At 40.4% G+C, this 25653-nt stretch overlaps 1 protein-coding gene across 3 annotated transcripts in view; it reads left to right on the forward strand.

Annotated features, from left to right (window-relative positions):
• Window positions 1-25653, forward strand: part of ZNF385D (zinc finger protein 385D) — a 568873-nt gene that overhangs the window by 446299 nt on the left and 96921 nt on the right. For all 3 annotated transcript variants that reach the window (XM_067561938.1, XM_067561940.1, XM_067561939.1), the window contains one exon: window positions 16081-16191. In XM_067561938.1, coding sequence (XP_067418039.1) covers window positions 16081-16191 — 111 coding nt within the window. The remainder of the gene's footprint in view (window positions 1-16080; window positions 16192-25653) is intronic.

Here is a 25653-nt window from a genome sequence, read left to right on the forward strand (position 1 = left end):
ATATTGCTGAGTGGACAGGTTTAGTGAGCTACAAAGTTGGATCCAACACATTTGTCCTGTTCTTAAACCTTAGGAACCAGCTTCAATTTTTGCTACATCAAAAGTTTGCAGGATTATGCTACAGGATTTGGTCACAATTTAAGAGGAAATTGATGTACAGTGTTCAGTGTTAGCAGACAGAATTCCCATGGAAGAGGAAAAGATAACCACAGAAAACATCCACCTACCCCTAACCCCCTGCATTGCCAGAAGATGTGGCCCATGTCCTGTGAACAGTATTGAAAGGGACATGGAAACAGAAGTGTATTTTCTTCACTGAGCTTTTGGATTAACTGGTGCAAGCCAGCCACCTCTCTGCTGGTGAAGGACACGGCATTGTTTGTGCAATCTCTGGAGTGGGTGCTTCACCCACTCCTACTTTTCCTGGCTTTTGCAGAGTGGTTCAGTGCAGGGAGAGGACAGACACAGGGATTGGGAATGGTACAAAGCATTTGAAATGGTCACAGGGATAAGGGAATGCCCTGACTTTCCTTGGACAAATAGACAGTTCCCTTTCTCTTCCCAGACTGACACCTGAGTTACTAGTCCTCTCCTCCTGTTCCCCCGGCTCTCATTCACATGGGGAAGGAAACAGGTGGGGAAGAGAGGGCCAGTTGTGCATCCTTGAGGAACCATAAGTATAATAAAACTGTTCTTTCCCCCATCTGGATCCTTTCAGAGCCCACATCTTCCCTTCCATCCCCCTCAGCTGGATCTGCATATCGCTGTTCAGAGTGCTGGTTGACAAGTTCACAGACAACCCGGAGCACAGGCACTGCTTGTTAATACTTTCTTGTAGGTTATGCTAAATGCTTTACAGTGGTTCTTTGATTTATCAGTGTGTCTTGCTTGGGGACCCTGTCAGGATGGATTGGGTAGGGTGTGGTGTGGTGTCCAGATTCAGGCATGGATTACTTGAACAAGAGAGGATATTTCTGAGTTGTGTGGGGGTGTATTGTGACTTACCTGCCTCAGATTCCGGTTCCTGGCACAGATCAGGATCCTCCTCAGGCTCCTCAAGGGAGTATGCTGGGTAGAAGTGCAGAATCACATTCTCTTCTTCCTCCGTGCCTCCCAGGGCTTCCTCAGAGGTCCCTGCTGCCTCCTCACCTTGCCCCTCATGGGTGTCCCATTGTATGATGAGACAGGTGTGGGGTTGAGGAGGGGGGCTGTGAGTGACTTCAGTCTCTGTATTCACAGCCTAGGAAAGCATCCAGTCCAGATCATCATAGCTAGGGCAAGAGCTAGGTCTCCTCATAGAGCGACTGTTTGAGTCCTTTACTCTCTGATACGGGAGCCTCAGGTGATTCAAGTGCTCCCAGCACTGGGACAGAATCTGGTGAATGCCAGCCTTCCCCAGCTGCCCGTGAAATCTCCTGGTACAGGTGAACTTTCCTGCCATCTCGTGCAAAGTTGTGGAGGAAGGTGTACTCTGACCGAACACTGATCAGCACCCAGGTGTGCTCCAGAGACCATGCGTCCGCTCTTGGAACACGATCCCTAATCACCTGTACTCATCAATAGAATTCAGCAGAAAACTGTTCTGAAGTGCTCAGTACAGGTCGTTACTATTGCTGGCTAAAGGGACTTTTATTCCTTTGGATAAGTGTCAGGCAGCAAAGGGATCAATGCATTGTGGGAATGGGCCTGGAGGACTATCAATACCTGTGACCTGGTATATCCCATTTGCCCCCATCCACACTGCACTGCAGAATAGGTTTGGGGCCATGCCACAGCATAGGCATGTACATACCCGCACCCTTCATGTGTGCTAGCTTTCATACTTCAGGAACATGCTTCAGGGCTTCAGATGTGGACAGTAAGTGGGTTATGGCACAAGACCACACTTATAACCTTGTATACTTGCAAGTGTAGATGCATTCTGCTTTGTCTGGACCTCCCTGAAACTACTTTTAACTCATTTTTAAAATTAACTGGATAACTCAAGGTGACACTGTTCCTTTCAGATATGTAGCTTACTACATATGCACAGCAACTTCTTAACAGTTCTCTTTTACCTTACTTATAAAGACACATTCTAAAAAGTGCTTAATCACTGAATAGGCTTAGACACCAGGCAGTATATTCTGTTGTTCGAAGGTTCTATAGAGCTTTCTCAGGTAAGCACTGTACATTTTAAAAATATTCTCGTCACATATTGCATGTTGATTATAATGGCTTTTTTGGACTCATTACATTATGCTGGGTAAATAAGAGGTGTTTTGAAAAATTGCCTAAATGGGCATAGCAGTACTTGCATAATACAATGCAGCCCTCATGATTAACCATGAGAATTATTTTTCAGTCCCTAATCACGCCTTTACATAATCAATTTTTTGAAATATCTATGTATGTAATAGACTGTAATGGCCTTTTTGGACTCTCATGCACTGTGAGGAAATATTTGCTTCAGGGCCCAATTCTGTAGAAATTAATAAAGTCCCCCTTAGCCATTTCTGAGTCTGGCAAACATCCTGCTTTTATTTACTAGGAGTTATTAAAAAGACCCACCGTCATTAAAAAACAGTTATAACATTTGGTCTGGTTTTTCAAAATTTATTCACATATGAACAATGCTATTGGGAATTTATGTAATCTTCATTACACTTGCTAACCTTTTGTTCCAGACTCTATCTTAAAGACTAAGCTTGAAAATAGCTTTTTATTATTGTGGTGTTTTCTCCAGAGTTTACATATGCTCCATTCTTGGTTGAACTTTTGAAATTATGAAACTTTCAAAGTTAGGATTTTAACTTTACTGGTATATTTACAGAAAGCGTAACATTTCTCTCTGACTTTGTTTTAGGAAGATATGTGTTTAATAATATTATTACCTCTGCCTCTCCTCATTTAAGTCTCCTGAAATATCACTTTTTCCACAGTGCCTACCAAAAAAAAAAAAAAAGTCACTTATTTTCACGACTTTAAACTTGAGCTCTTTCAATTTTAAGTAATTAGAAAACCACCATGATGTATGTTTGTGGACCTTAAACTAAGCAGCCACATTCTATTCTATTCATATGTATGTATACTGCCTTCATCACTGTAGTATCTGAGCACCTTTCAGTAGTGCATTAAATGACATGACAAACATCCTGGGTGGTTCATTTTCTCTCTCATCTGCTCCCCAGTGGGAAAGTTGTGTTTGCAGTATAAGGTTTGTTTTAATAAATTTTGAGGGGTTTTTGGATCTGCTCTGGGAATGAATCAGGACTGACTAGTGAAGGAGGCTGTTGTCTGTAGGACCCCTGCCTCGTTAGTTGCAGAAGTTGGAAGATGTGTAGTGAAAGAGGCAGGGAATTGCAGGAAGAGAAAGGAGGGTCTCACAGTTAAGGCAGTTGAATGTTGCCCTAGAGAATTGGACTCTGTTGCTGTCTGTGCTAGAGTTCCTATATGAGGTTAATCAAGTTACTTACACCAAATTTCTCACACACAGTCACAAATTGTGTTTCTTTCACTTTCAGGGTGCCCAACTTGATGGCCTGCTGTCTGATTTGCAGAAGTGCTGAGTACTCTCAGCTGCAAGTGAAGTCAATGGGAGCTGCATATATTTATTGCTACATAATGCTAAGTACTCTGAAAAATCAGGTCCTTGGCATCTCATTTGAGCACCCAAAATTAATGGATACTTTTAACCTTAATCTCTCTGTGCTTCAGCTTCCTACCTGTGAATTAGGGATAATACTCCCTCATCTCACAGGGGTGTTGTGCATTAATGTAATATTTGTGAAGCACTCAGTTACTAGAGTGAATAGTGCCATTGACAAGCCCATGAGGAAATTAATAATTCTGTCTTCTGAGCAGGGTTTGAATAGTGTGCAGTAAATAAGGACCAGGGCCACGCGTTGAACCATGAGGAAAAAACAAAATATTGAACAGTTGCTCATTAAGTGAGCATTGTCAATTCTGTGCACCGGATGAGGCAGGGTGCTGACGAGAATGATAGCATGTGATCATGTAATTAAAGAATATATCATAATACATACACATAAGGGAGGCAAATTAAGGTTGCACAGGCAACCTTAATTTTGACATTTCCTAACTATTGAACACTTGACTTTGCAACCATAATACTGTTCTTTTAATGTAGTTTTTGTGTATGTAAATATATATGCAAACACATGTACACAGGTTTATTCTAGTTTTACAATACACTTTGTTTTAGTGTGCTTGATTAGCACTATCATTGTGTCTTAAGAAATTCATTTTTAGATTTCTGCCCAGTTTTAAATAATTACTTTCTAAAAAATAGTCTTGAGCAAATGCTGCAGATGGTGGTTATAATTACTAGATATTTTTTCTCCTGAATAATTTTGTTTAATTGAGGTAAAAAGTGTTTCTATATGAGATGTATGAAAAGCAGCACATTACAGTATTACACATAAGATCAGAAGTGGTAGATCACTAAGAAAGGTTGCACTTGTAATGTTGAATTTCAGTTCACTGGGTAATTATTCAGCATAATTACTGAGGCAACACTAAATAAATTAGCTGTAAGAGGATGAACCATGCATGATAACACATCTAGAACATGAATTTTAAGCATCTGATATCAAGGGCTGGATTTACACCTTACGCACCCCTAGGTACAACATCTTCAGCACACCTCCACCTGCACCTGACCTTTGTGTTTTTGGAAGGAGGGGGGGAGTGCACATGCCTGCACATGCAATGGGTGATAGAGGAGCTGGGGCGACTGACTTGGTTGGACTAGATGATCTCTTAAAGTCTCTTTCAACCCTAATCTTCTATGATTCTTTGGGCAGGGGGAATATGCTCACTCGTGGGATCCGACATCCGGTGTAGCCTGAGGGCGGGACCTTGTGGGAAAAAGAGGAGCAGAGCAGCAGGATTCTGGGAGAGAGGAGGAGGAGCAGGAGATGGGGCCAGAGTTCCGGTGCTCATGCAGGACCCCCAAATTGGCTGGGGTCCCTGGGCATGGGCCCCGTTGGCCTGTGCGTAATCCGCCACTGTTTAGATATCCCTAGAATACCGGTGCCCCAAGGCACATGCCTATGGTGCCTAATTGGAAATCCAGCCCTGCTTATCATAGTTTTCCAGTTGCATGTAAAAGCAAACTATTTGAGCATCTTTTTTTATTTGTTTGTTTTGCTAAATTATCTAAGCTGGCACCATCATTTATTTTGAGTTTGGTACATATTTTATACATTTATGGTCCCCCTCCCTGCCCAGTGAAGGTAATGCTCAGAAAATGAAATGGATTTGATAGCCTTGGTGATGTACATCCACATATAATTAGTGAATGTCAAATGCACTTAGGGTCAGATCTCTGAGCTATGCTGACTTATACCAGTTGAGGTTCTGGGTCAATTGCAGTGACTGCATCCCCACTCTTCCAATGTGTCTCAGAAACAACATGGAGAGTTGTCCTATGTTCTGGACAATGCAGTGTAGATCAGCCAGGCAGTTTTAAAATAGAGTAAATCCACCAAATTACTGGTTTTGAGGGGAAGTAGCTTAGTGTAGCAATATTATATTCTCTGTTACATCGTACAATGACTAGGCATGGAATCTGAGTTTAGGTTTGCAACATTCTTGTAAGTGTCACAGTTGTCTGGATGTATGGGAATTAATTTTCAGCGGGGCTTCTACTCAGTTTTCAATTTGTCATATGCAGTTTTATACCTGCAATTAAATTATGGCAATAATTCAGTTGGTGGCATAAATTTTGCATTTAGTGGTATAAAATATTACTTACAAGCACAATAATGTACTAAGACATTACAGGGGGGTAAGGGGCATTTGTTTCAGCATTTTTGCACTTGCTGTTAATTGTTGGTGCAAAATTGGAGGCCTTTAAAAAAAAATCAGTTCCTTAAGCTTATTTACATTATAATTATCACGGGTTCTATGAGTAACTTGGCTGTAAGAAGTTACAGGAGACTTTGTGAAGCTGTGGCATTGAATTCACTTTTCTATTCCAGTAATGGACTCTAGCTCTAGTGTTATGGATGGTAATTTGCTTTCATTTGGTATTGTATTTACCACTAAAGAACTCTGATCTATAGCGAGCTTTTCTTGAGATCTTGTTCCTCCAGTTATTTAGTGTTAGATTGTAGTTGCTGGACACAACAGCTACTTTTCTGGTTTGCCAATTTTCTCTTCTACCAAATCTCGGAAATTGAACATTTCTGCAGTATTAAAATTTCTGAAGAATTCAAGCTTGATGTGAAATCATGAGTAATGGGGAGGAATTATATGAAGCAAAACATATGTAAACTCAAGTGAGACAGTTGCAGGAGGGAAAAAAATATAGTTGGAGAAGGGTGGTCGTAATTATTTTCAAGTGTCCTGCTAAGACTGGAACCATGATAGCAGTAACGGGGTACAATGGGCAGGTTCTGTCTTGCAGTAGTGAGTTTTAGAACACAATTAGCTTGAGCTACTTTGTTTGGCTTTGAGATAAAGTATGCTTTTACCTAACTTTTATCTACTGGTTTGAAGCCTTATTTTAAGTATATATAATTATTTTTTAACAATCTTTGCACACCAACATTATCTTCAGCTTGTGCTTATTTTTATGTTAGAGTGCAATGCATACAGTATTGCTGAATTCAAGCTTTTGGGATTCGTGTGGCTGGCCCACTGGCTTAAGAATCACGAGATTTAAAAAATAGCTGGTTGGTTTTATTTATTGGCCTTTAAATGCTCAGCCTTTACAAATAACTTTTTCAAACTTTTCTCTGCAACTGTGAGGTCTAGAATCCTGTTTTAAATGAAAGCTGAGATTTGCACATACTGGCATGGCTCCAGGAACTGAAGCTCTTAAGAAGGTCACCAATTATCGTGACACTTGTGATAAAATCATGAGAGTTAGCAGTACTGTAAAGTAGGCAGAAGTGAGTCACACTATAACCTACTATTATGAAACGAGATACTTGTGACAGCATCAATCATAAAGCCATTTTACATTGGGCGTGAACACATTTGTGCATTAACATGACTGTCAGGATAAATTAATCCCAAACCCCAGCTAAAACAAAAGGGATTGTGAACCCACGTGGGAGCTTCGGGCTGAGTGGGCAGAGGGGGTTTTCTGAGTACTGTTTGCGTAAGAGTGGGTGTGGGAAGGCACAACACACAGAATGAGAGAAACTCAGGGCCAGAGCAAGAAAGCCAAGCAGTAGCCTGGAAGCATGGTACAACCCTAGAAAAGTCTAGAGAGAGGTCTTGGTCAGGGGTGCTGGCTGAACAAAGCTTGGGCCTGTAAGCAAAGAAACTGCTGCTTTTGGTTTTGGTCCCTCCTGCATTCGGGGAAGCAGGTCTTTATACATTCCTCATAAATAAACAAGATTGCATCAAAGGAAAGACCAGACTCCATGATCAATTCCCACGCCCAGCTGGGACACCGTCAAAACCCTGAACTTTGACTAGCTGGTTGGGTCAAAAAGGAGTACCAATACAATATGCATGGGTGAATAGGCTGATATTTTGATTGCTTGATATTCATATTCAGGATTCTTAGTATTTGGGAAATCCCTGAATATGAATATCAACCTATTTGTCCCCTTTCTGTGCCTTTCTTTTACTCTGGGGAGGGGGGTTGCTGATGGGATCTTTTTTCATTTGGATTTCTGGGACAGGGTGTTGAGCCCTTCCTCTGGAGGCTGTTGGGAAGGAATCGTGGTGGAGTTAGTGAAAAAATTTCTTTCTTTCACTTTCCTATAGGAAGGAGAGGTATAGATATCAGATCTTTATTGTCAGCAGCAGTCTGGGAGCCAAGCAGACTATTCAGAAACTAGTATCAACCTGTTGCTATTTAGTAGCATTTTGCTGGCTGAATATGGCCAATGTTCTTGCAATTCAACAAATTGATTTTCACCCAATCCTATTATACAAAGCCACTGACACCTAGAAAATTGCACATACATTATTGTAAATGGCAGAGAACCAAGGAGGACAGTAATGGACACCAGTAATTTTGGCCAAGTGGCTGCAACTTTATTATCCCATGAACAAGATAGTTTTTGAGGCAACCTTTGCTGCTTTGCAGCAGCTGCCCTGTCTGGGCAGATTACAAAGCCTTACCTTTCTCCTGTGTCCCTGTGTGTGCTCTGCATTCGTTTACACGGTCTGGCTGTTGGAGAAAGTTGTTTTCTGTTTATGGCTAAACTCTTGGAACTGAGAGGGAAAAAAACAAAACACAAAAATTAAAAAAAACCCAACAAATCCTACTTTTATCTGCCTACTATTTGAAACAGTGAAAAGGGAATTAGGACAAAATTCTTTGTGGGTGTAACATTTTTTCCACACAGCTCTAACTAGTCGCCAGATAATTAGGACATAATTTCTGTGTTTGTGATTAAATAGATATGTCTGGCAGATTTGCAGATTTGTTAGTTAGTGGTTTCAGCAAGAAAAATCATCAACAAAAGAAAGAGCAATTAATAACTATTTTTCAGGAATGATCCTTCTGACTATTAAATTTTGAATCAACAGTTGCTACATAGAAACACCCCGCCCCACATTTCCTTCCTGTTGTTAAGGCGACCCCACTACAGAGGCCTTGCAGGGACAATAGCTATGTTAGCTCTAGAACAGTAACTTAAAAACACTGACAGGAGCATTGTCAAGTGCTTAGATTCAAAATGTGGACTTATTTAAAAATAAATGACTAGGCAAGGGAGAGTTTGGGTTAACAAAACTAAGTAAGGGGCCAACTTCTGCCATCCATATTGAACATTCTCAGGGAAAGCTTCCAATGTAAGTTTAACATGGCTGAGCCTTGAAAAAAAAATTTTGACCAAAGACTAGAAATATTTTGTAATTTAAAAATAATAAAAAACCCACAAGCTTTAATTTGAATAATTAAAAACACAAACAAAAATCCTTTGTACTAGTGCTTGGGTATCAAAAAGGAAAACTGACTAGGATTGGAATGTAAAATGTTCCCACCTAGTTTCATTACCAGAGCTCAGAGTTCCATTATGGCTTTCCCACCAGCCTTGAGCAATCATAGAATCATAGAATCATAGAATATTAGAGTTGGAAGGGACCTCAGGAGGTCATCTAGTCCAACCCCCTGCTCAAAGCAGGACTAACCTCAGCTATATCATCCCAACCAGGGCTTTGTCAAGCCTCAGCTTAAAAACCTCTAAGGATGGAGATTCCACCACCTCCCTAGGTAACCCATTCCAATGCTTCACCACCCTCCTAGTAAAAAACTTTTTCCTAATGTCCAACCTAGACCTCCCGCCCTGCAACTTGAGACCGTTGCTCCTTGTTCTGTCATCTGCCACCACCGAGAACAGCCTAGCCCCATCCTCCCTGGAACCCCCTTTCAGGTAGTTAAAAGCCGCTATCAAATCCCCCCTCATTCTTCTCTTTTGCAGACTAAACAAGCCCAGTTCCCTCAGCCTCTCCTCATAAGTCCTGTGCTCCAGCCCCCTAATCAATACACCATCCTTGGAGTAGACCAGATGGCAGATTCTGACTCTGAAAGTCAGTCTGCCTTCCAGGTTCCCCCGTGATTCTAGGGAGAAATACCTGGTATCAGATCTACAACTAGTGTGGAGTACTTCCCCATCCCAGCATGCCTCTGACAGTCAGCTTGTTGGTGTGTGAAGAATGGGAGAGACAATGCTCCACCCATTCTCCATCCCAACCAGTAATGCAGAGGTAGGGATATATTCTACATATGGAGGCTGTTTTCCTTTCCATGCTGCAACCCACAATCCAGGTAGCCAGCTCAATGGAATAAGGGGGAATCTTACAATATTTTACTTTCTTGCACAGACTCAAAGGCTTAGCTGCAATCTGTTTCTGTGTGAATTGCAGTCCTGCCCCAACCCCAACCCCACAACATAAATGGAAAAAATAAATCAGGTTGTTTTAAATTAGCAAACTATAATAACATAGCACTAGTAGAACAGTAAAGCAGATTTTATAAAATAATTGTTATCTTGAGTAGTGCCCCTTTCAAATAAAAGCATATATTTAGCAAATAAATTATATCTAAAACATGGGATACAATTTGCATGTGTAATTAGTAGCAATCAGTGAACCTGAAAAGATTAGGAAGTTCCATTAAGCATCTAAATTCTTGTCTGCTTGTGAGGTATTGCTTCCCTCAAACTTTCCTACAAACAACCCCTCGTCCTCAGGTCCTTCTGAGAGTCAACTATCTCCATCCATCCTTGTGACCCAGACAGGTGTCCCCCCTCTCCCCCCCAGCTTCTGCCTTCCAGTGTCAATCAGTCCCCAGTTCCCATCAAGCAGCACTGAAAAATGTATTTGTTTCTCTCGGCCTTCCTACAACAAACTTCTGGATGCTTCTCTGATGCTTTTGAATGCTTTTTTTGATATCTGTGCATCGGCAGCAATTCCCAAATGAGATCTCTAGGAAAAAATGATATTGCCAGATATCACTCCAGCATTCTCACTTACGGTTGGCTGCCCTGACTTGATTAGGAGCTGAGTTTATGGAGTCATATTGGGAAAAGTAATTCTGACTTGCTGTGTCAAAGAGCAATTGGCAGAGAAAGGATTCCGGCATTTGAACCAGCTTTCCTTAATCACCTTGGAGGCCATCCAGAGTGCTTTGCTTATAGAACTACAAGCACAAATCATAAGGTTCGCAATAGGGCCATGTTCTGTAGTGAGTAGGAGAAGTACAAATCTATACAAAGAGGAAAGGAAATATACAGGCATGCATTTCTTTATCAGTAGGAAAATAGAAAATCTGTGGAGAATATTTATCCTTTTGCCACATCCCTCCCTTCCAAAAAAAAAACCAACCAGCTACCCACCAAAAAACCACTGTTTGCAAAAGTTATTTGCTGCAAACTTGTTAAACCTAATGGGAGGACATTAGTTCCACCAGAAATCCAAGCCCCCTTTGAGTCAGCATCCTTACCACAGGGTGGATAAACCCAAATCCTTGAGAAATTAGTTGTTCTAGTCTAGGGGGCATTAAAGCAGCTTTTGTATTGTACTTTAAGTGCTTGTTTCCTGGATGGTTGGCTCCCTGATTTCACATGAAAAGTGTAGCACTTCTGTGGCAAGTTTACAGCCTGGATATGTTAATGCTGAGAGTCTAGGCCATCATCTGTGAAACAAGCAGAAGAACTATAGCATGTGAACCAAGTTCTGGTATCATCACCCAGCTATGTAGAAAGTCAGAGGGCCAGAGGTGGGGGAATGGCATTGTTGGGGAGAGAGGGACAAAAGCAGAGGAAGGAGAGAGAAGAAACTGAGGCAAAGGACAAGTAGAGACAATAGATCAAGGTCCATCACTTTGAAGAAACAGTTCATATCCCAGAAACTAACCGGAAGATCAGTAATTCCCAGATAATGTCACAGAACCTGTGGCCATATATGAGGCATGCAAAGCTACAGATAAACCATCTAAACTACTTGAGAATCTGAGAGTCTCACTGAAGTTTGAGTATTAGTAGAAAGTCAGATAAGCTATGCTTGCTAAACCACTGCCTGTGATCAGTTCCTGTTGGCACATGAAATTAATTTCTCAAATACGCCTGTGGATTATAATGTGTTACAAAAATTGATATTAATGTTTATTTTGGTATTCCAGGTCCAACTTTATTTAAAATGTTGCTGATTAAAGGATAGCAGTTACTTAACTCAAAAAGACAAGAGATTTCAGGGAACAGATATATTTACTGTGGTAAGATCAGTGAGAGTCAGACTGTATGATGCTAAGAATGGAACAAATAAATAGGGGGAGACAGTCATTACTGAAGTGAGATTACAATTTAATTTTAATCAGAACATTACAAGAAACAGTAGGATAGAAGTGGAATGGAGAAGCAGGGTAATGATTATTAGATCACATGATCATGTAGGGTAGCCAATTCACAACTTGATGGTTAAATCATCAAAGTTTTTTTATTGCTTTTTTAAAATAGATAACTTATCTCCCAAATGCTGTTTAACATAACCATTGTTAGGTCTGATTTCTTGAAAGATGTCTGAACAGAAACAAGTCTTGAGAGATTTGAATGAAAGATTAGGTCAGGAAGGGCAATCTACACATAAAAGGAAGCATGGAAGAAAGCATGGAGATGTTTGTGGGAGAACAGACAGGCATTCAAGGCTGATTTCATTGGCAGAGTCATGGGTGTGATGGGATAAAAGACAAAAAAGCAGGTAAGGAGGAAGGACAGGGATCTTTTAAAGGATAGAATCAGTTAGTAGGAAATAAGTTTCTAATTCTCAGGAATATTCAGGCAGTGCAAACTTTTCTTGTTTGTATACTCTGAGTATAAGTCTCAGCCTTTCAGGAAAAGGTATGTGGGAAGAGAGAAAAGAGTGCATCCGTTCTGTTCTTGTAATCTGACATAAGATTATAGGGTGAGCATGAAGAGGTTCCCATTTCTAGTTTGGGACTAAAGGTACGTTTTCATTTGAGGTGGCAGGTGTCAATGTAAAGTACTCCTAAATTGCCAAGCTCTTACTGGCCATTTGCTTTCTCCATGTAGCTGTCACTCACCTGCTCTGTGTTCTGTACTATATTCTGAAACTTGGACTTTTCCAACATGATGATTCAGTGTGAAAAGATTGTAATACACACATTAGATCAAAGCATGACATCATCACGTGCTACAGGATGTTGTCATTACAGTCCTTGATAGGATTTGAACAGAGGCCCCAGCTGGGATCTGAGCTCCATTGTGCTGGGCATGGTGCAAGCACATGTCATCTTTGGATTTTGTTCATCAAAGTCTAATAGGGCTGGTGCAAGCTAATAGTTTCCTCAAAAGCTGTTTGCAGTGCTATTATGGGGTTGGTCCCCCACAGTATCCTTTAGGAGCACAACGGTTTTCGGAACTCACCCAGCCTTTGATCGCCAATCTTCAGGCTGCCAGAAGCAAGGATCTGGTTGTAGGAGAATCAGCCCTCCGACTAAGTTCATAGGAGTCTACCCTTTCATAGAAGGACTCTCTTCTTTCAGAGACCTCCAGTAGACCAGGACTCAGTTCAGCGTCCACAGGCGAGTGTGTCTAGTAATAGTTCCAAGGAAATAGTTTGGCACTGGGGTCTCCTTTTTCTCAAAGGGGGCCACAACAGACAGTGGTCTCCTGAACAGTTCTTGCCTTCAGCCAGCCCCTCTGTAGGAGCTAAGGGCTGAAGTTCTGCTCTCCTCTCCTCCAAGTCTGCTGCCAGCAGAACTGGGCTTCTCCCTTTACATCTTCTATCCAGCCCTGACATGCCTTGCTGTTGTGGCTGGGTTGGGTTGCTTGAGTCCAGAGCAGTTCATTAACTCTCACCTGGCCGGTGTGGGGTTTATACAATCCGTCAAAGAGCCCTACCATCTTTTGTTATTGTTTTTATGATCTGGACACCTTTCCACCAGGAACTGGCATAAGATCACAACCAATTTAATATCAACTATTGAATAGACATCACATAATACAAAGTTTCATTGCTAAGCTGGTCTAGATTCATGCTCGAAAAGGTGAAAGACACTGTCTCCCTACTATTACAATTCCCCATAATCATTAATTACCCACAGACAGAGCACCAATCCTGCATTTATGAAATACCTCATGTGTTGCCTGATGAGAAATAAGTGAACCATAGGGACATTAGCTCAGAACAGATTTAATTTCTTAAGATAAATATAAAAATTACACAATCAGTTTGAGTATTGGATATATCATGGCTAGGGGTTGGATAGCTCAGACGATGACTTTGTTTGTATAGCCCTGTAACAAAGTGCCCCAAAGATAAAGATTACCACTTGCTTAAATGAATGGCTCAAAAGTTATTGTACAGCTATTTTTAAATTTAAAAAATACAGTTATCAAATGGTTATTGTCAAAAGAGGAAGAATCATAACAACTTTAACCTGTAGGTTTCTGGAAGTTGATTTCATCATTGGTGCTGAAATCTCACAAACAGTTTTTGTGAGATTTTGGGCCTGAATCATAGAAATGTAGGACTGGAAGGAAGCTTGATAGTCATCTGGTTCTGTCCCCTATACTGAGGCAGGACAATGTATTCTCTAGATCATCCCTGACAGTGTTTGTCTACCTGTTCTTAACCTCCAATGGCAGAGGTTTCCTAAACTCCCTAGGTAATTTGTTCCAGTGCTTTTAACTTCCTTTACAGTTAGGAAGTTTTTCCTGATGTCTAACTTAAATCTCCCTTGCTGCAATTTAAATAATAGATTTCTTAGAAGACCAGCCAATCTCATAAGATTCCCTACATCCATGGATAGTGGAAACTTTGCAAGATCAGCTGTTGTAGCAGAATTTCCCCCAGAAAGATGATTTTCATGAAAGTTTGGCCATTGCTGAAATAGAACCATAAAATAGGCTACCTATTTGATCTAACCAGGCACCAAAACCATCACTCAAACTATGTCCCCCAGTATCAGCATGCACAGAGATTCCTTTGCTCAAAGTTACCAACATGTGCATTGGGACGAGGCACTCATCTGCCTTTGCATCAGCAGTCTCTGCCCTTTTCCTGGATTACGCAGAGGGTTGGATTGGGTTCCGCATTGAGGAGGAAGATGTATTGTAGGCAGCACAAAGGGTGGGTATGGATGTGGGTGGGCACACTTTATCCCACTCTGGCCTCATGGAGATTGTTTAAGAAAGGTAATAAAGCCTATTTTGCTTTTCCCACAAAGCCCCCTCCATAGTGGTGATCCTGCCTTTGAGAGGGCTCAAAGAGCAGCCATGACCAGAAAGATTCCCCGGAAGCATGTCTCCATTGGAGCCAAGATTCCAAGGAGGATTGTCAGGGGGTTTGGAGAGACAGTTGATAGAAGGCAAGACCAGGGGAAAAGCTAGAGCATAGCTAGTGGAGTCATGATTATATGATTCAACTGGCATGAGAGGAGTGTAAGTATGGCTGTTGCTAATACAGCAATGTATTAAAAAATGTTTAAGCAAAAAACAAAAAAGCAACGGTCAGGGTTTACAGTAATACAATATCCAGGGATGGTATGCAGTGGGGGGATTGGAGGGTGATCGGGGATCAGGGGGTGGCAGCAGCATGATGAGCTGTGGCCCCGTAGGAGAGGCTGGAAGTGCGGGACTTGAGGGTTGCAGGGGGGTATGTGGGGAGAGGGGGACGCTATCCAGCGTCGGGGGAGGGTCCCAGGGAGGCATTTGCCAAGGAAGGCAGGTGAGTCCATGTGCGGGAGTGGGAGTGGAGGTCTGGGGAGGACAATGGTGGGGTGGGCTGCAGTGGAAGTATGGCTGTTGCTAATACAGCAATGTATTAAATACTACACTGCAGTCCATATCCTGAAGGGGTTGGGGACAGGTAGGGTATCATTCTTCTCTGGCCCCTATTGAAGTTCTTTGTGTAAAGCCCATTTACTCAGGCTTTGTGCTGAGGATCTAGATTTGACCTAGAGAAGTGTTCTCTAAAGGAGGGATAAAATGGTTAAAAATAGATTTATTTAAATGGCTGAGAAATAATCTTCAGATACTTGAAGGATGATCTGGAATTTACCCTGGCTTTTACAGAAATTGCCTCATATAAAAGACTGATTTCTGGAACCCAGAGCAATGTTGAAGATTTTCATAATATTTGGGAATCCTGCCATGATGCAAAGCCAGCTCAGCACCCCATTGCATAGAGTTGTTTATACATCCCCATTAATATTTTACTTAGTCCTCCCTTTCTTTTTTTCTTTTCTCCAGATTCTTATTTTATTTTATTTTTTTTACAATTACATTATTTTTACTCTGCCATTTTTTAAAGTAAAAATATAAATTAGCATGTTGATAGGTAAACATGTTCAGTGTTTACTTCTTCATCTTTCTTCACTGAAGTGAGATATGAATGAATAGTAGCCAAAGAAATGCTTTTCAACATTGCTCATTACATTTTTCTTTCCTCCTTTTTTATTTTCAGTAAAAAGCAGCAATAATAATATAAAAAAGAAAGAGAGAAATGTACTGTCATCAAATAAAAAATGTTTGCTATAATGTGAGCTAGGGATTGGCACTGTACAGATTCTGTTTAATACCATAAGTGGCACAGGCAGCCTTCCAATGGAACAGAAAAGCTTTTATTTCTCTTTTTTTCTCATTACAGATGGACCCAATTCAGAAAGCTGTAATAAATCATACATTTGGAGTTCCTCTTCCTCATCGAAGAAAACAAATCATATCATGCAACATTTGCCAGCTGAGATTTAATTCTGATGTAAGTTGACCATTTTGTATTAGTTTAAAATGTGTATTAGTCTACTCTGGATGTGCAATGAGAGAGTCTTCTTTGTGTGTATTAATTTGAACTTAAATGAAACATAATTGTGGATCCATAGTAGATGAGGATGATGTAGGGTACTGTGCACAGAGGCAATTATTGGTACTTTATACACAGTGGGCCAGATTCTCCCCTCAGTTCCATTCCTGCAAGTTTACAAATTTCAGTGGTGCTGCAAAGGGTATACGTGAGGGCAGGACTGATTCATCATCTTTAATGGGTGCAATCTATTTTCTATTTCCTAGTGGCTCCACATTCCTAGATATTTTGGCTGCACTATTTTTTCCTGTAAATACCAGACGCAGTACAGACTTGTCCATGTGGCTTGGCTGCACCTCTTCTGCCCTTGCTCCAAAATCTGTACCTCCAATAGCATAAGCAATTGTGGCAATTCGGTGCACCTGTCTTATCCATTGCAATCCTAGCTTTTAAAAGGTTCTTTTCACCATTTGTCCCCACCTCATCCCCAGCCAAATGATGCAATCTGAAGGTTAAGAGGTGCACTCCAACTGTAAGGAGACCCTCTTGGGAACCACTGAAAGGGAGTTTTGCAACAACTGCTCCCAGCCTTCAAACCCTTGCACAGTAAGGGGAAGATGCTCAGAGCCTGAATGGATTAATGGAACCTCCATATCCTTGCATTCCAGCCAAAATACCTCTTCATACACCTCCACCATGGCAGGCCAGTCATCTTCAGAACTTGGGACATGACAGATTTGACCCATCCTTACCCATTTTTCAGGGATAAATCAAAATATCCCTCAACCCTTTCCCCTGGTTCAACCCACCTTCAAAATAAAAAGTTCTAGGTTCCCATCCCACATTCATAAGTGGGTAATAATTGGCAAGGAATCTGCCATGCTTTCAGTCTGTTCTTCTTCCCAAGAGGAAGATCTGGGCTCTTTCTGTAGGTGTGCCCAGGGCCCAACCATAATTTTTTCGGGCTCAGTACAAACTTGTAACACGTGCCCCTTCCCACACACATACCACAATCCCTTACCCCATACATACAATCTCATCAGCCATGAAAAAAGTTTGAATTCTGAAATTTCTGTTGCATATTGTACATTTCTGAAAAATGCCCCCCCTTGCTATTTTTGTTTAACATAACACCCAGCCTGACAGTCCTACACGTTTACTGACTATTTTGTAACTTTTTGGTCATTATAAAGGTATCGTATCCTGTCAATGTCTTGATGTTTTTTATTCTAATGGACAAATGTGACTGCAAACATTTTCTAATTAGGCCAATTAACTTTAAAGCTTTATTTTTCTGGCCTTTTTCATTGCAAAATCATGAATTAGTTCCCCAGAGCTATAATCTCAAGAGTTCCAAGAAAGTTACCATTGTGAGGGTCACCTATCAGATTACTATCTCCTTGGAATGCTAAACCTCGTGAAGCAAGAAATAAGGTAACATCCAACAATCTTTCCAATATTTCTTTCCATCTTCTAGCTTCTGTTAATATTTGTTTTTGAATCTCACTGTCCACTCCATGTCCACCTGACAGTGACTGCTGTAATTGCTTCCACTGGCAGTAGCAATTTTTATGTTCTATGCTCTTTTCATGTTCAGGAAGTTTAGTATATAGTTTACACCATTTTTTCACAATTACTGAATACTCTTCATTTTTTGCCAGCATACTGTGTTGTTTAAGCCTCCCTTCAGGAAACAGCTGACATGGAAAACAATACAGTGCTTGGTTGGTAGCCAGTCTCTTGGTATCTTTTCTCTCTTGTTGAAAGTCTTACATCTGAGAAGAAATTCAGGAAAATTATGCCCATCAACATCTTTTGGCATTGACTTTGCTAGCTTCTGCATTTCTTCAAAAGTCAGGACACCAGATAGATTCTATATCCGTCAAAAAATCGTTCTATTATGTTTTCAGGCCGCAAGCCTGGATCTTTGAAAAGACAAGAATCAGATAAAGTAGCACTACTCTCTCCTGCTTCTTGTAAACCTTCTGAATGTGGTGGTGCTAATGGTGATAATATCTACTGACTATCTTCAAGCATTAGATTAGAGTCACATGATGCATGTTCTGACAGCTTTTTTATCATCAATTGCCAGTGCCACAGACACAGTCCCTATATTGACATCATTTTCATCTTGATTTTGTTCATCTGCTTCCCTAGTTAGTATATTGCCTGACTGCAGAGAGGCCTTGTCTGATTTGAAAAACTGGAGGATAGATTGGTGTCCTTTTACCTTCTTTTAGTTCCCTTTCTTTTACCTCCTTACATTTCTGGCTGCCTGAATTGTATTTATAGCCAACACCAGACATGGCAGTATGGAGTGTGTGTGTGACTGTGAATGAATTAGACACTTACTCACATATATTTTTGGTCTGCAAATCCTACCAGAAGAAGCAGCAGCATTGGTTCCCACTGTCTTATGGTGCTTTGCTTTGCCCCTCCCACCAGCTGTCCCTCCCTCCTGCCTATTCACAAGGAACTCTGGGACTGGTAGTTCTTGATCTTGGTATGATAGACCATGTCACAGAGAGGAGCACAAATCTCTCTGTCTCTCAGTCTCAAACTACAAGTCCTAGTGTAACTGCACAAGCACACCCCTCTGTTCTAGAGAAGGGCCTGGGCTGGGTCAGCAGAATGTTCAGAATGTTGCTTGAGACTGCTCTAACACTGCTTCTGATTGGCTCCTGCAAATCTCACAAGATCTGGACAATAGATACATAGATACAGGGAAATAAGTTTCTATAAATAACCTCAAGTATGATCTACAATTTAACCTCAATTTCCCCCCTCCCCCGCCCCTCCGTGGGAGCCCTGTGTGTGCCCCTGTGCTTCCTCTACATTTACATGTTAGCCAGTGAACAGCTTAAGGGCTCAAGACCCTCACACACAGGCTGAGACACTTAACATCCCCCCACTAAAAAAGAAACTGGTGGCCTGATGGGGACTAAACCACTAAAAAGTTCCAAAGTGCCCAGATCCTCATTATCTTCCATAAGCTCCAGCTCCCCCCCCCCCCCCCCCCCAAAGAAGCAAAACACATATGTCCAGATCATAACCCCAAGCCAGAGAGAACAGAAGAGGTTCTGTACACAAACATGTTTAAAAGAAAGGAAGTACTAGCCACTATTGAGATCAGGTAGAGGAAAGAGGATGAGCAGGTTCAAGCTAAATGAAAACATCTCCAATCCAAACCCCTTCTTTTCTTTGAAGATGTAAGTGGAAAGGATTGGAAAATGCCTGACAAAGGAAAAAAGGTTAGGTGATAACCTCTGAAATACTACAAAATAGAAACAAAATATTCTCTTCCATAGGCATCTCTCCTGGAGGCTTTCTGACATGAATGGATTTGGCAAAAGCTTATCTCCCTGTTCCAAACAGGCCTGATCATTGGCTGTTTGTCTACTGAAATATCCACTACCAATACAATAGGTTAACATTTGGTGTGCTGTTCAATCACAAGGTATTCACAACAGTATTGGTAGAGTGATAATAGCCAGGCTTAAAAGTAAAGATGCTCATCTAGGCCTATTCTTAGACAGCATTATTCCAAAGGATCTTCTCATAAGAGAGAATTCAGAGCACCGCTCCTTGCTTTCAGGCATGCAGGTTTCTCATAAACTTTGAGAGGATCAATAACCTCTTCTTTAAGTATTGCCCACGTAGGGATTAAGATAAATTCAAATACACTTATTGTTTTCTGATGATAAGATCAAGACATTGATCTCCACAGTCAACCAAGTACCATGCATTCATCTTGACTTGCAGTCCTGGATCTTCTGCATAGAGATTACTCCTTGCATACATACAAGAGCTTCCTCTTTCAACTCTGGAACTATTCCCAACAAGCTATGCAAAGATGAGTAAAGACACCATTCAGTTATCCGGTCTCTCAGTGAGTGAAAACTGGATACCCAGATGAAGGTAGGATCCTGCCTTCATAATCCAAACTCCAGAATCCTACTATGAACATCAAGCCTTTCAGGATGGGGAGCTCCTGTGGGCATGGGGCACAGCGACACAATGGAACACTGGAAAAGTCAGTGAGGCTTTAGAGAATCATTAACTTCTAATGATCTTGGCAGCCACTCTGGCTCTTCAGGATTTGATAAGGGAGAATGTTCTAGTTCAATCAGACATCATGTGGCATATGTAAATCTGCAAGTAGGAACAAAAACCTCAAGTCTCAATACTGTAGTGATGAGACACATCCTTTCCTGGGAAGAGTGCCACCTACTCTGCATCCAGATGGCCCACATAAAAGGGACACTGAACACACAACGAACTACTAAAGTCATTGGCAGAAACTCAACTCAGATTGGTTCCTGAACAGAGAAGTATTCCAGCTGATGGGAGGAAAGCTTTATTCAACCAGTTGAAATCTGAAATAAAAAAATCTTCATCAAAGAAGCAAACTATATGTCACTGGGAACCGACACTGACTCACAGTTGTCTGAATCTGCTGTTTATAGTCTTCTGCTGCTGCTGAGAAGAATAATTCAAAAGATAAAAATGTATGGTCATTCTCAGAAGCACATGCAGTTGCAAATAAACCAGTCCCAGGAGGACTCAGTTCATTCAGTATATTTGACAGCAGCATTTTGGAAGGAAATCTGTAAAGTAGACATCTGGCCATGTCAGAACAACTTAAAATGTTACAGTTCTCTGGAGCAACATCCTTCAGCAAGATGAAGCTTTATGTATGATCCCAAAAACTAGGTAATATCGCTAATTTTAGGGAAGGGAGGATCTGTCTACTTATCTCTCCCTTCTCCTTAATATTTCCCTATTTTACATTGCATCTCAAGTGTCTCTGACAGGGATAGGGGTCAGGACCCTTAATGGAAAATTTGTTACCTAATGTTTTCCTCTCTTGGTCCATAACTCTTCCTCTTCGTCCACCCAAGGTTAGGTCTCTGGATACCTCTGTGATGGTCTCTTTTTGGATCCCAGAAGCTGAAACTGGGTGACGAGATGGATGTTCAATAATTGCCCTTTCCTGTATATTCCCTCTAAAGTATCTTGCACTGAGCACTCTTTGAAGACAGGATACTGGGCTAGATGGACCATTGGTCTGACACAGTGTGGCTATTCTTACAATCTTATCACTTGAATTGCAAGAATTGCTGTACGGAGGCTTTAAAAAACACTAATAAGTATTCAGTATTTCAATATGGTATTGGAAGTACTTATCTGGCATGTGGGTGGAATGAGCACAGACAAGCTCCATAGCCCCATGGGTAAGTTTGAACTTCTTTCAGTATTTGGAGTAAGAGAGGTGCAGTCTAAGGTTATGTTTACATTGTATGTGGAGCTTCCCAGCCTAAGTTCACAGATTCATTCTAGTTGGCTAAAAACAGTTGTGTCAATGTTGCTTTGATGTGGCTTAGGCTGGATCTCAGGTTCTCAAGTGCTTCCTGCCACTTCACAGCCCCCTGCACTACTTCCAAGGTTGGGAGCCTGAGCTCCAGCGTGAGCCACAACATGAAAACAACATCACCACAGCTGTTTTTAGTCCTCTAGGTCGAGCCCTATCAGCACAAATCTGCAGACCCAAGATGGGAGATTGCTAAAATGCAGTGTAGACATAAATGTCACAGTTTAGGGGAAAGGTCACTCTCAGAAAGGAAGCCATCAGGTAACAAATTGTGCTTGGTGGCATTGTAGTAGGTGACTGGCAGATCTACAGATATTGCAAGTTTTTCTTCTCTTTTGAAGAAACATTTTTGTCTTACTGAACATTCCTACCCTAAATTTTCCACTGTGTTTTGTTGAATGTAATTTAAAACCATAAGAACAATAAATAGGATTTTATTCTGAAAACCAAACCTTTTTGGCAGTTCTACTGATGGAGCTTTATTTTTAGATCCCAGAGATAGGATTTATCAGTCAGTAATGAATAGAAATGCCATTTACTTACAGTATGAGGGTATTATGAAAATGTTTATAGTAAAACTGCTCTTTTGGACTTTTTCATTTTTGTTCAAGATACAGAATTGTCTCCCTTTTGCTATAGATTTCTTTCAGCACAGAAGAGCTTTTTTTCTGGTTATATAGTCACAAAATTAAGTTTAAAAATAAAAAATAAAAAAGGCAGTACAATTGTCTAAAACTGTTTATGATCTTCCTAAAGAAGCTATCCCTAAATCTTCACGTCAGCTATATGTTTGGTATTTCTTTTTAAAATAAATCTTCCTATACAAGAGAAGGGAGGAATGAGCAAATAACTAGAGAGGGAGAACGTTGAAACAGCAGAGGTGAGCTCTGCTGTAAATGTTTCTAGCAATGAGCCTCTTGTCCAGCAGATAAAGATCTCAATTCAATATTTGCATTTTCAGCATGGTACCATTCCAGAAAAGCACTTAAGCACATGCTGAACTGTAAGCACATGAATGGTCCAAGAGCTTAGTTGTGCCTGCTGCCAAAGTACTCTGGTGCCAATCCAAGTGAACTGTTAAATACATGCTTAACTTTAAACATGGGATTAGTTCCATTAAATCTATTAAATTAAGCACACACTTAAACACCTTGCTGTGTAGTGCTAACCACCTTCCAGGATCAAGTCCCAATGGACTTTAGTAAGACTGCTTATATGCTTAGTGACAGACATACTTAGTGCTTGCCGGACTGGAATCTAACTGCAAAAAAAAAAAAAGAATGATTACTTGTAAAATATTACTTATGCTGAGTTATTTCTAATTTTTTTCCTCCATTTTGGCTTCTGTCTTGAGTAGGTCCAGTCTTATTTTGCTAAGGTCACCAAATCAGCAACGAGAGCCTGTTAACTAGGTCAACTGTTACATCCCAAACTTCTTCTCTTTTCATTCTCGCGTAATGAGGATCTCTGAGTGATCATTTAGTTTGCCTTGTGTTGAAAGGGTGGGCAGGAATTTTGGTGTCTGCATAGCACTAGAATGTCATTATGGTCAAATATTTCCTAATGTGCTTGCCAGAAATATTTGCTTAACATAAATAACAACAGCAGCAAAACTCTCTTGAAAATTGAGCTGGCCAGTTGTCAGAGAGACCTTATCCTTTTTACTTGTTTCCCCCCTTCACTCTAATATATTTTATTGGACCAACTTCTGTTGGAGACAGAGACAAGTTTTGAAAGCTTGTGTCTCTCACTTGCAGAAGTTGGTCCAATAAAATGATATTATCTCACCCACCTTGTCTTTCTGATATCCTGAGATCAACATGGCTTAAACTATACTACATGCTGAAATATTAGACATTTTGGGCAGAGATTTCCTAAACCCCAGTCAATGGGCGAGCTGCACAGGGTCTGTGCATTTCCACTGTTTACATTTACAGCTGTGTTTGCATGGAGAAATAGGTAATTGAGAATTTACTTATGTGATGGGTCACATTTTGTGCAGGCTTTTCAAAAATCACCCCATTAGGAACAAAAAAAGGACACTCAGCTTAATCCCCTTATTATCTCATTGTTATTGAGTATTCCAACTTCCTGCTTTCACACCTGTTATCCCTCAATCCACTTTCTCTTCAGCTATAAATCTAGGAGGTGTTTGAATTCATTTACACTATTTGCTTCAGTCATCTTCTGCTGTATCTACCTCCCTGTTTATCATCCTTTCTGTGAATTATTGTATTCTACTTGCTCTTACTATCCTCATTTTTTTTAGATTGTATCCTTTAAATTTAGAATCTTTTCTCAGGAAAAAAAGACATCAGCCTCTATTGTCATTCTAATAAATACCTTTCAAACTCAATCATGATTATATACAAGCATATACCATGTACCAGAAGTCATTGAGCATAATGTTCTTAGGGCAACATTTCTTTGGTGACTGGCACATTTTTCTTCTTCTTTTGTCCTTTATTAGCATACCATCAAATCCCTGGCTCTATGAATTCACTGTTAGGTCTTGATCCTTGCAAGGGAGGGGAGGGAATCCAGACCCTTATGCCTGCCCAGCATCTCATCCCATGCAATCACTTGTGTCCTGGGTCCAGTGACTCCTCCCCCCAAGGGGAGGGGCCTTTAGAGTACTTCCTGGCTCACAAATAGTCATCTCATTGAGGTCAGTGGTACTCCAGTGGTTATAAAAGTTTGTAAAGGTGGATCTCTAATTAGGATCATGGCCAATAGTGATCATACTCTACTATGGAAGAGCGTAGATGCTCTAGAGGTGGTGAACAATTGATGGCCCCTTTGTAAACACATGTAATTTGGAATGAAACATCTGTGTGTACCTTTGGACTTATTCTCATTGGAAAATACACTCTCTCTCTCCTAACTTAATTTCTTCAGACATGGGTATCAGACATTTTTGTTGCCCTAATCTACATCTGTCCTGTTCTACCATCTCTTGGTTAGTATAGAGAGGAATATTCAGAAATGATTTCAAATATGGAATTGCACATACCATTCATTGGAGATCAGAATGTGACTCAAAATGGAAATATGCTTTTATGTCCATACTTTTCCAGAGATGCTGGTTTAAAGTGTTGACTGGAAAAAAGTAGTAAATAGTCAGAGAAAGTGACCAGAAGCAGAGATGTCCATGGAATCTCTAGCATTTATATCAGTGCGTTCTAGAAACCCTAAAGAATTTCTGAAGTATTACTTAAGATGTAAGATTTTTGGCACTATTAAAGTCCAGTAAAATAGCCTAGAATACTTTGCATTTATATAGCATAAATACAAATTTTTAGAACAACCCAATACATGTTGTTTTGGATATGCCGTGACTTCTGTTTGTATAGGCATTTTAACAAATGTTACCTTCTCTTTCCTATGTCACAAATTTTAAAGGCTGGGACAGAAACAGAAATTTCAGTCAGAAGTCTCTTGCCATTCTGTAAAACTGGAACTGTTATTTTGAAGTGAATTCTATATTTTGAAAGAAACTGATTTTTTTACTTCATTTCTCTCTCTTCCTTGCCATTAGTTTGTTATATAGTATAATATAGTATAGTATAATGTATAATAATAGTATAATATAATATAATATAGTATAGTATAGTATAATGTTATAAACATTAGTTTGTTATATAGTAGCCAAGAATTTTCGTAATCTAGAATTATATTTTATAAATTCATTCTAGAAAACTAGAAAAAGCAATATCCAGCTGACATGCACACGTCCTGAATTGCCTCATAGCATTTCTAAAATGGGTATCAGAAAGCAGAAATTAAATGATTGCTTATCAGGATAAAAAAAACATTGTATATAATGGGTGTACATAGTGTATTTTTAAAAGTAGGCTTTTTAATACAATATATATTGTACTTACTTTTATAACATATACCGTGGCTACATGGATTTGACATATTTGCAAACCATAGGAATTCACCACACCTCATGTTCTATCTTCCTCTTCAGTTCCTCAGTATTTCATGGGCTAGTTGAGCTGAATTCCCTTGATGAAATCCTGAGACGTATGGGAAACTCCGTATTC

The sequence above is a fragment of the Emydura macquarii genome, unplaced genomic scaffold, assembly GCF_026122565.2.
Source record: "Emydura macquarii macquarii isolate MOO-44397 ecotype Brisbane River unplaced genomic scaffold, CSIRO-AGI_Emac_v2 contig_2422, whole genome shotgun sequence".
NCBI classification, from domain to species: domain Eukaryota; kingdom Metazoa; phylum Chordata; order Testudines; family Chelidae; genus Emydura; species Emydura macquarii.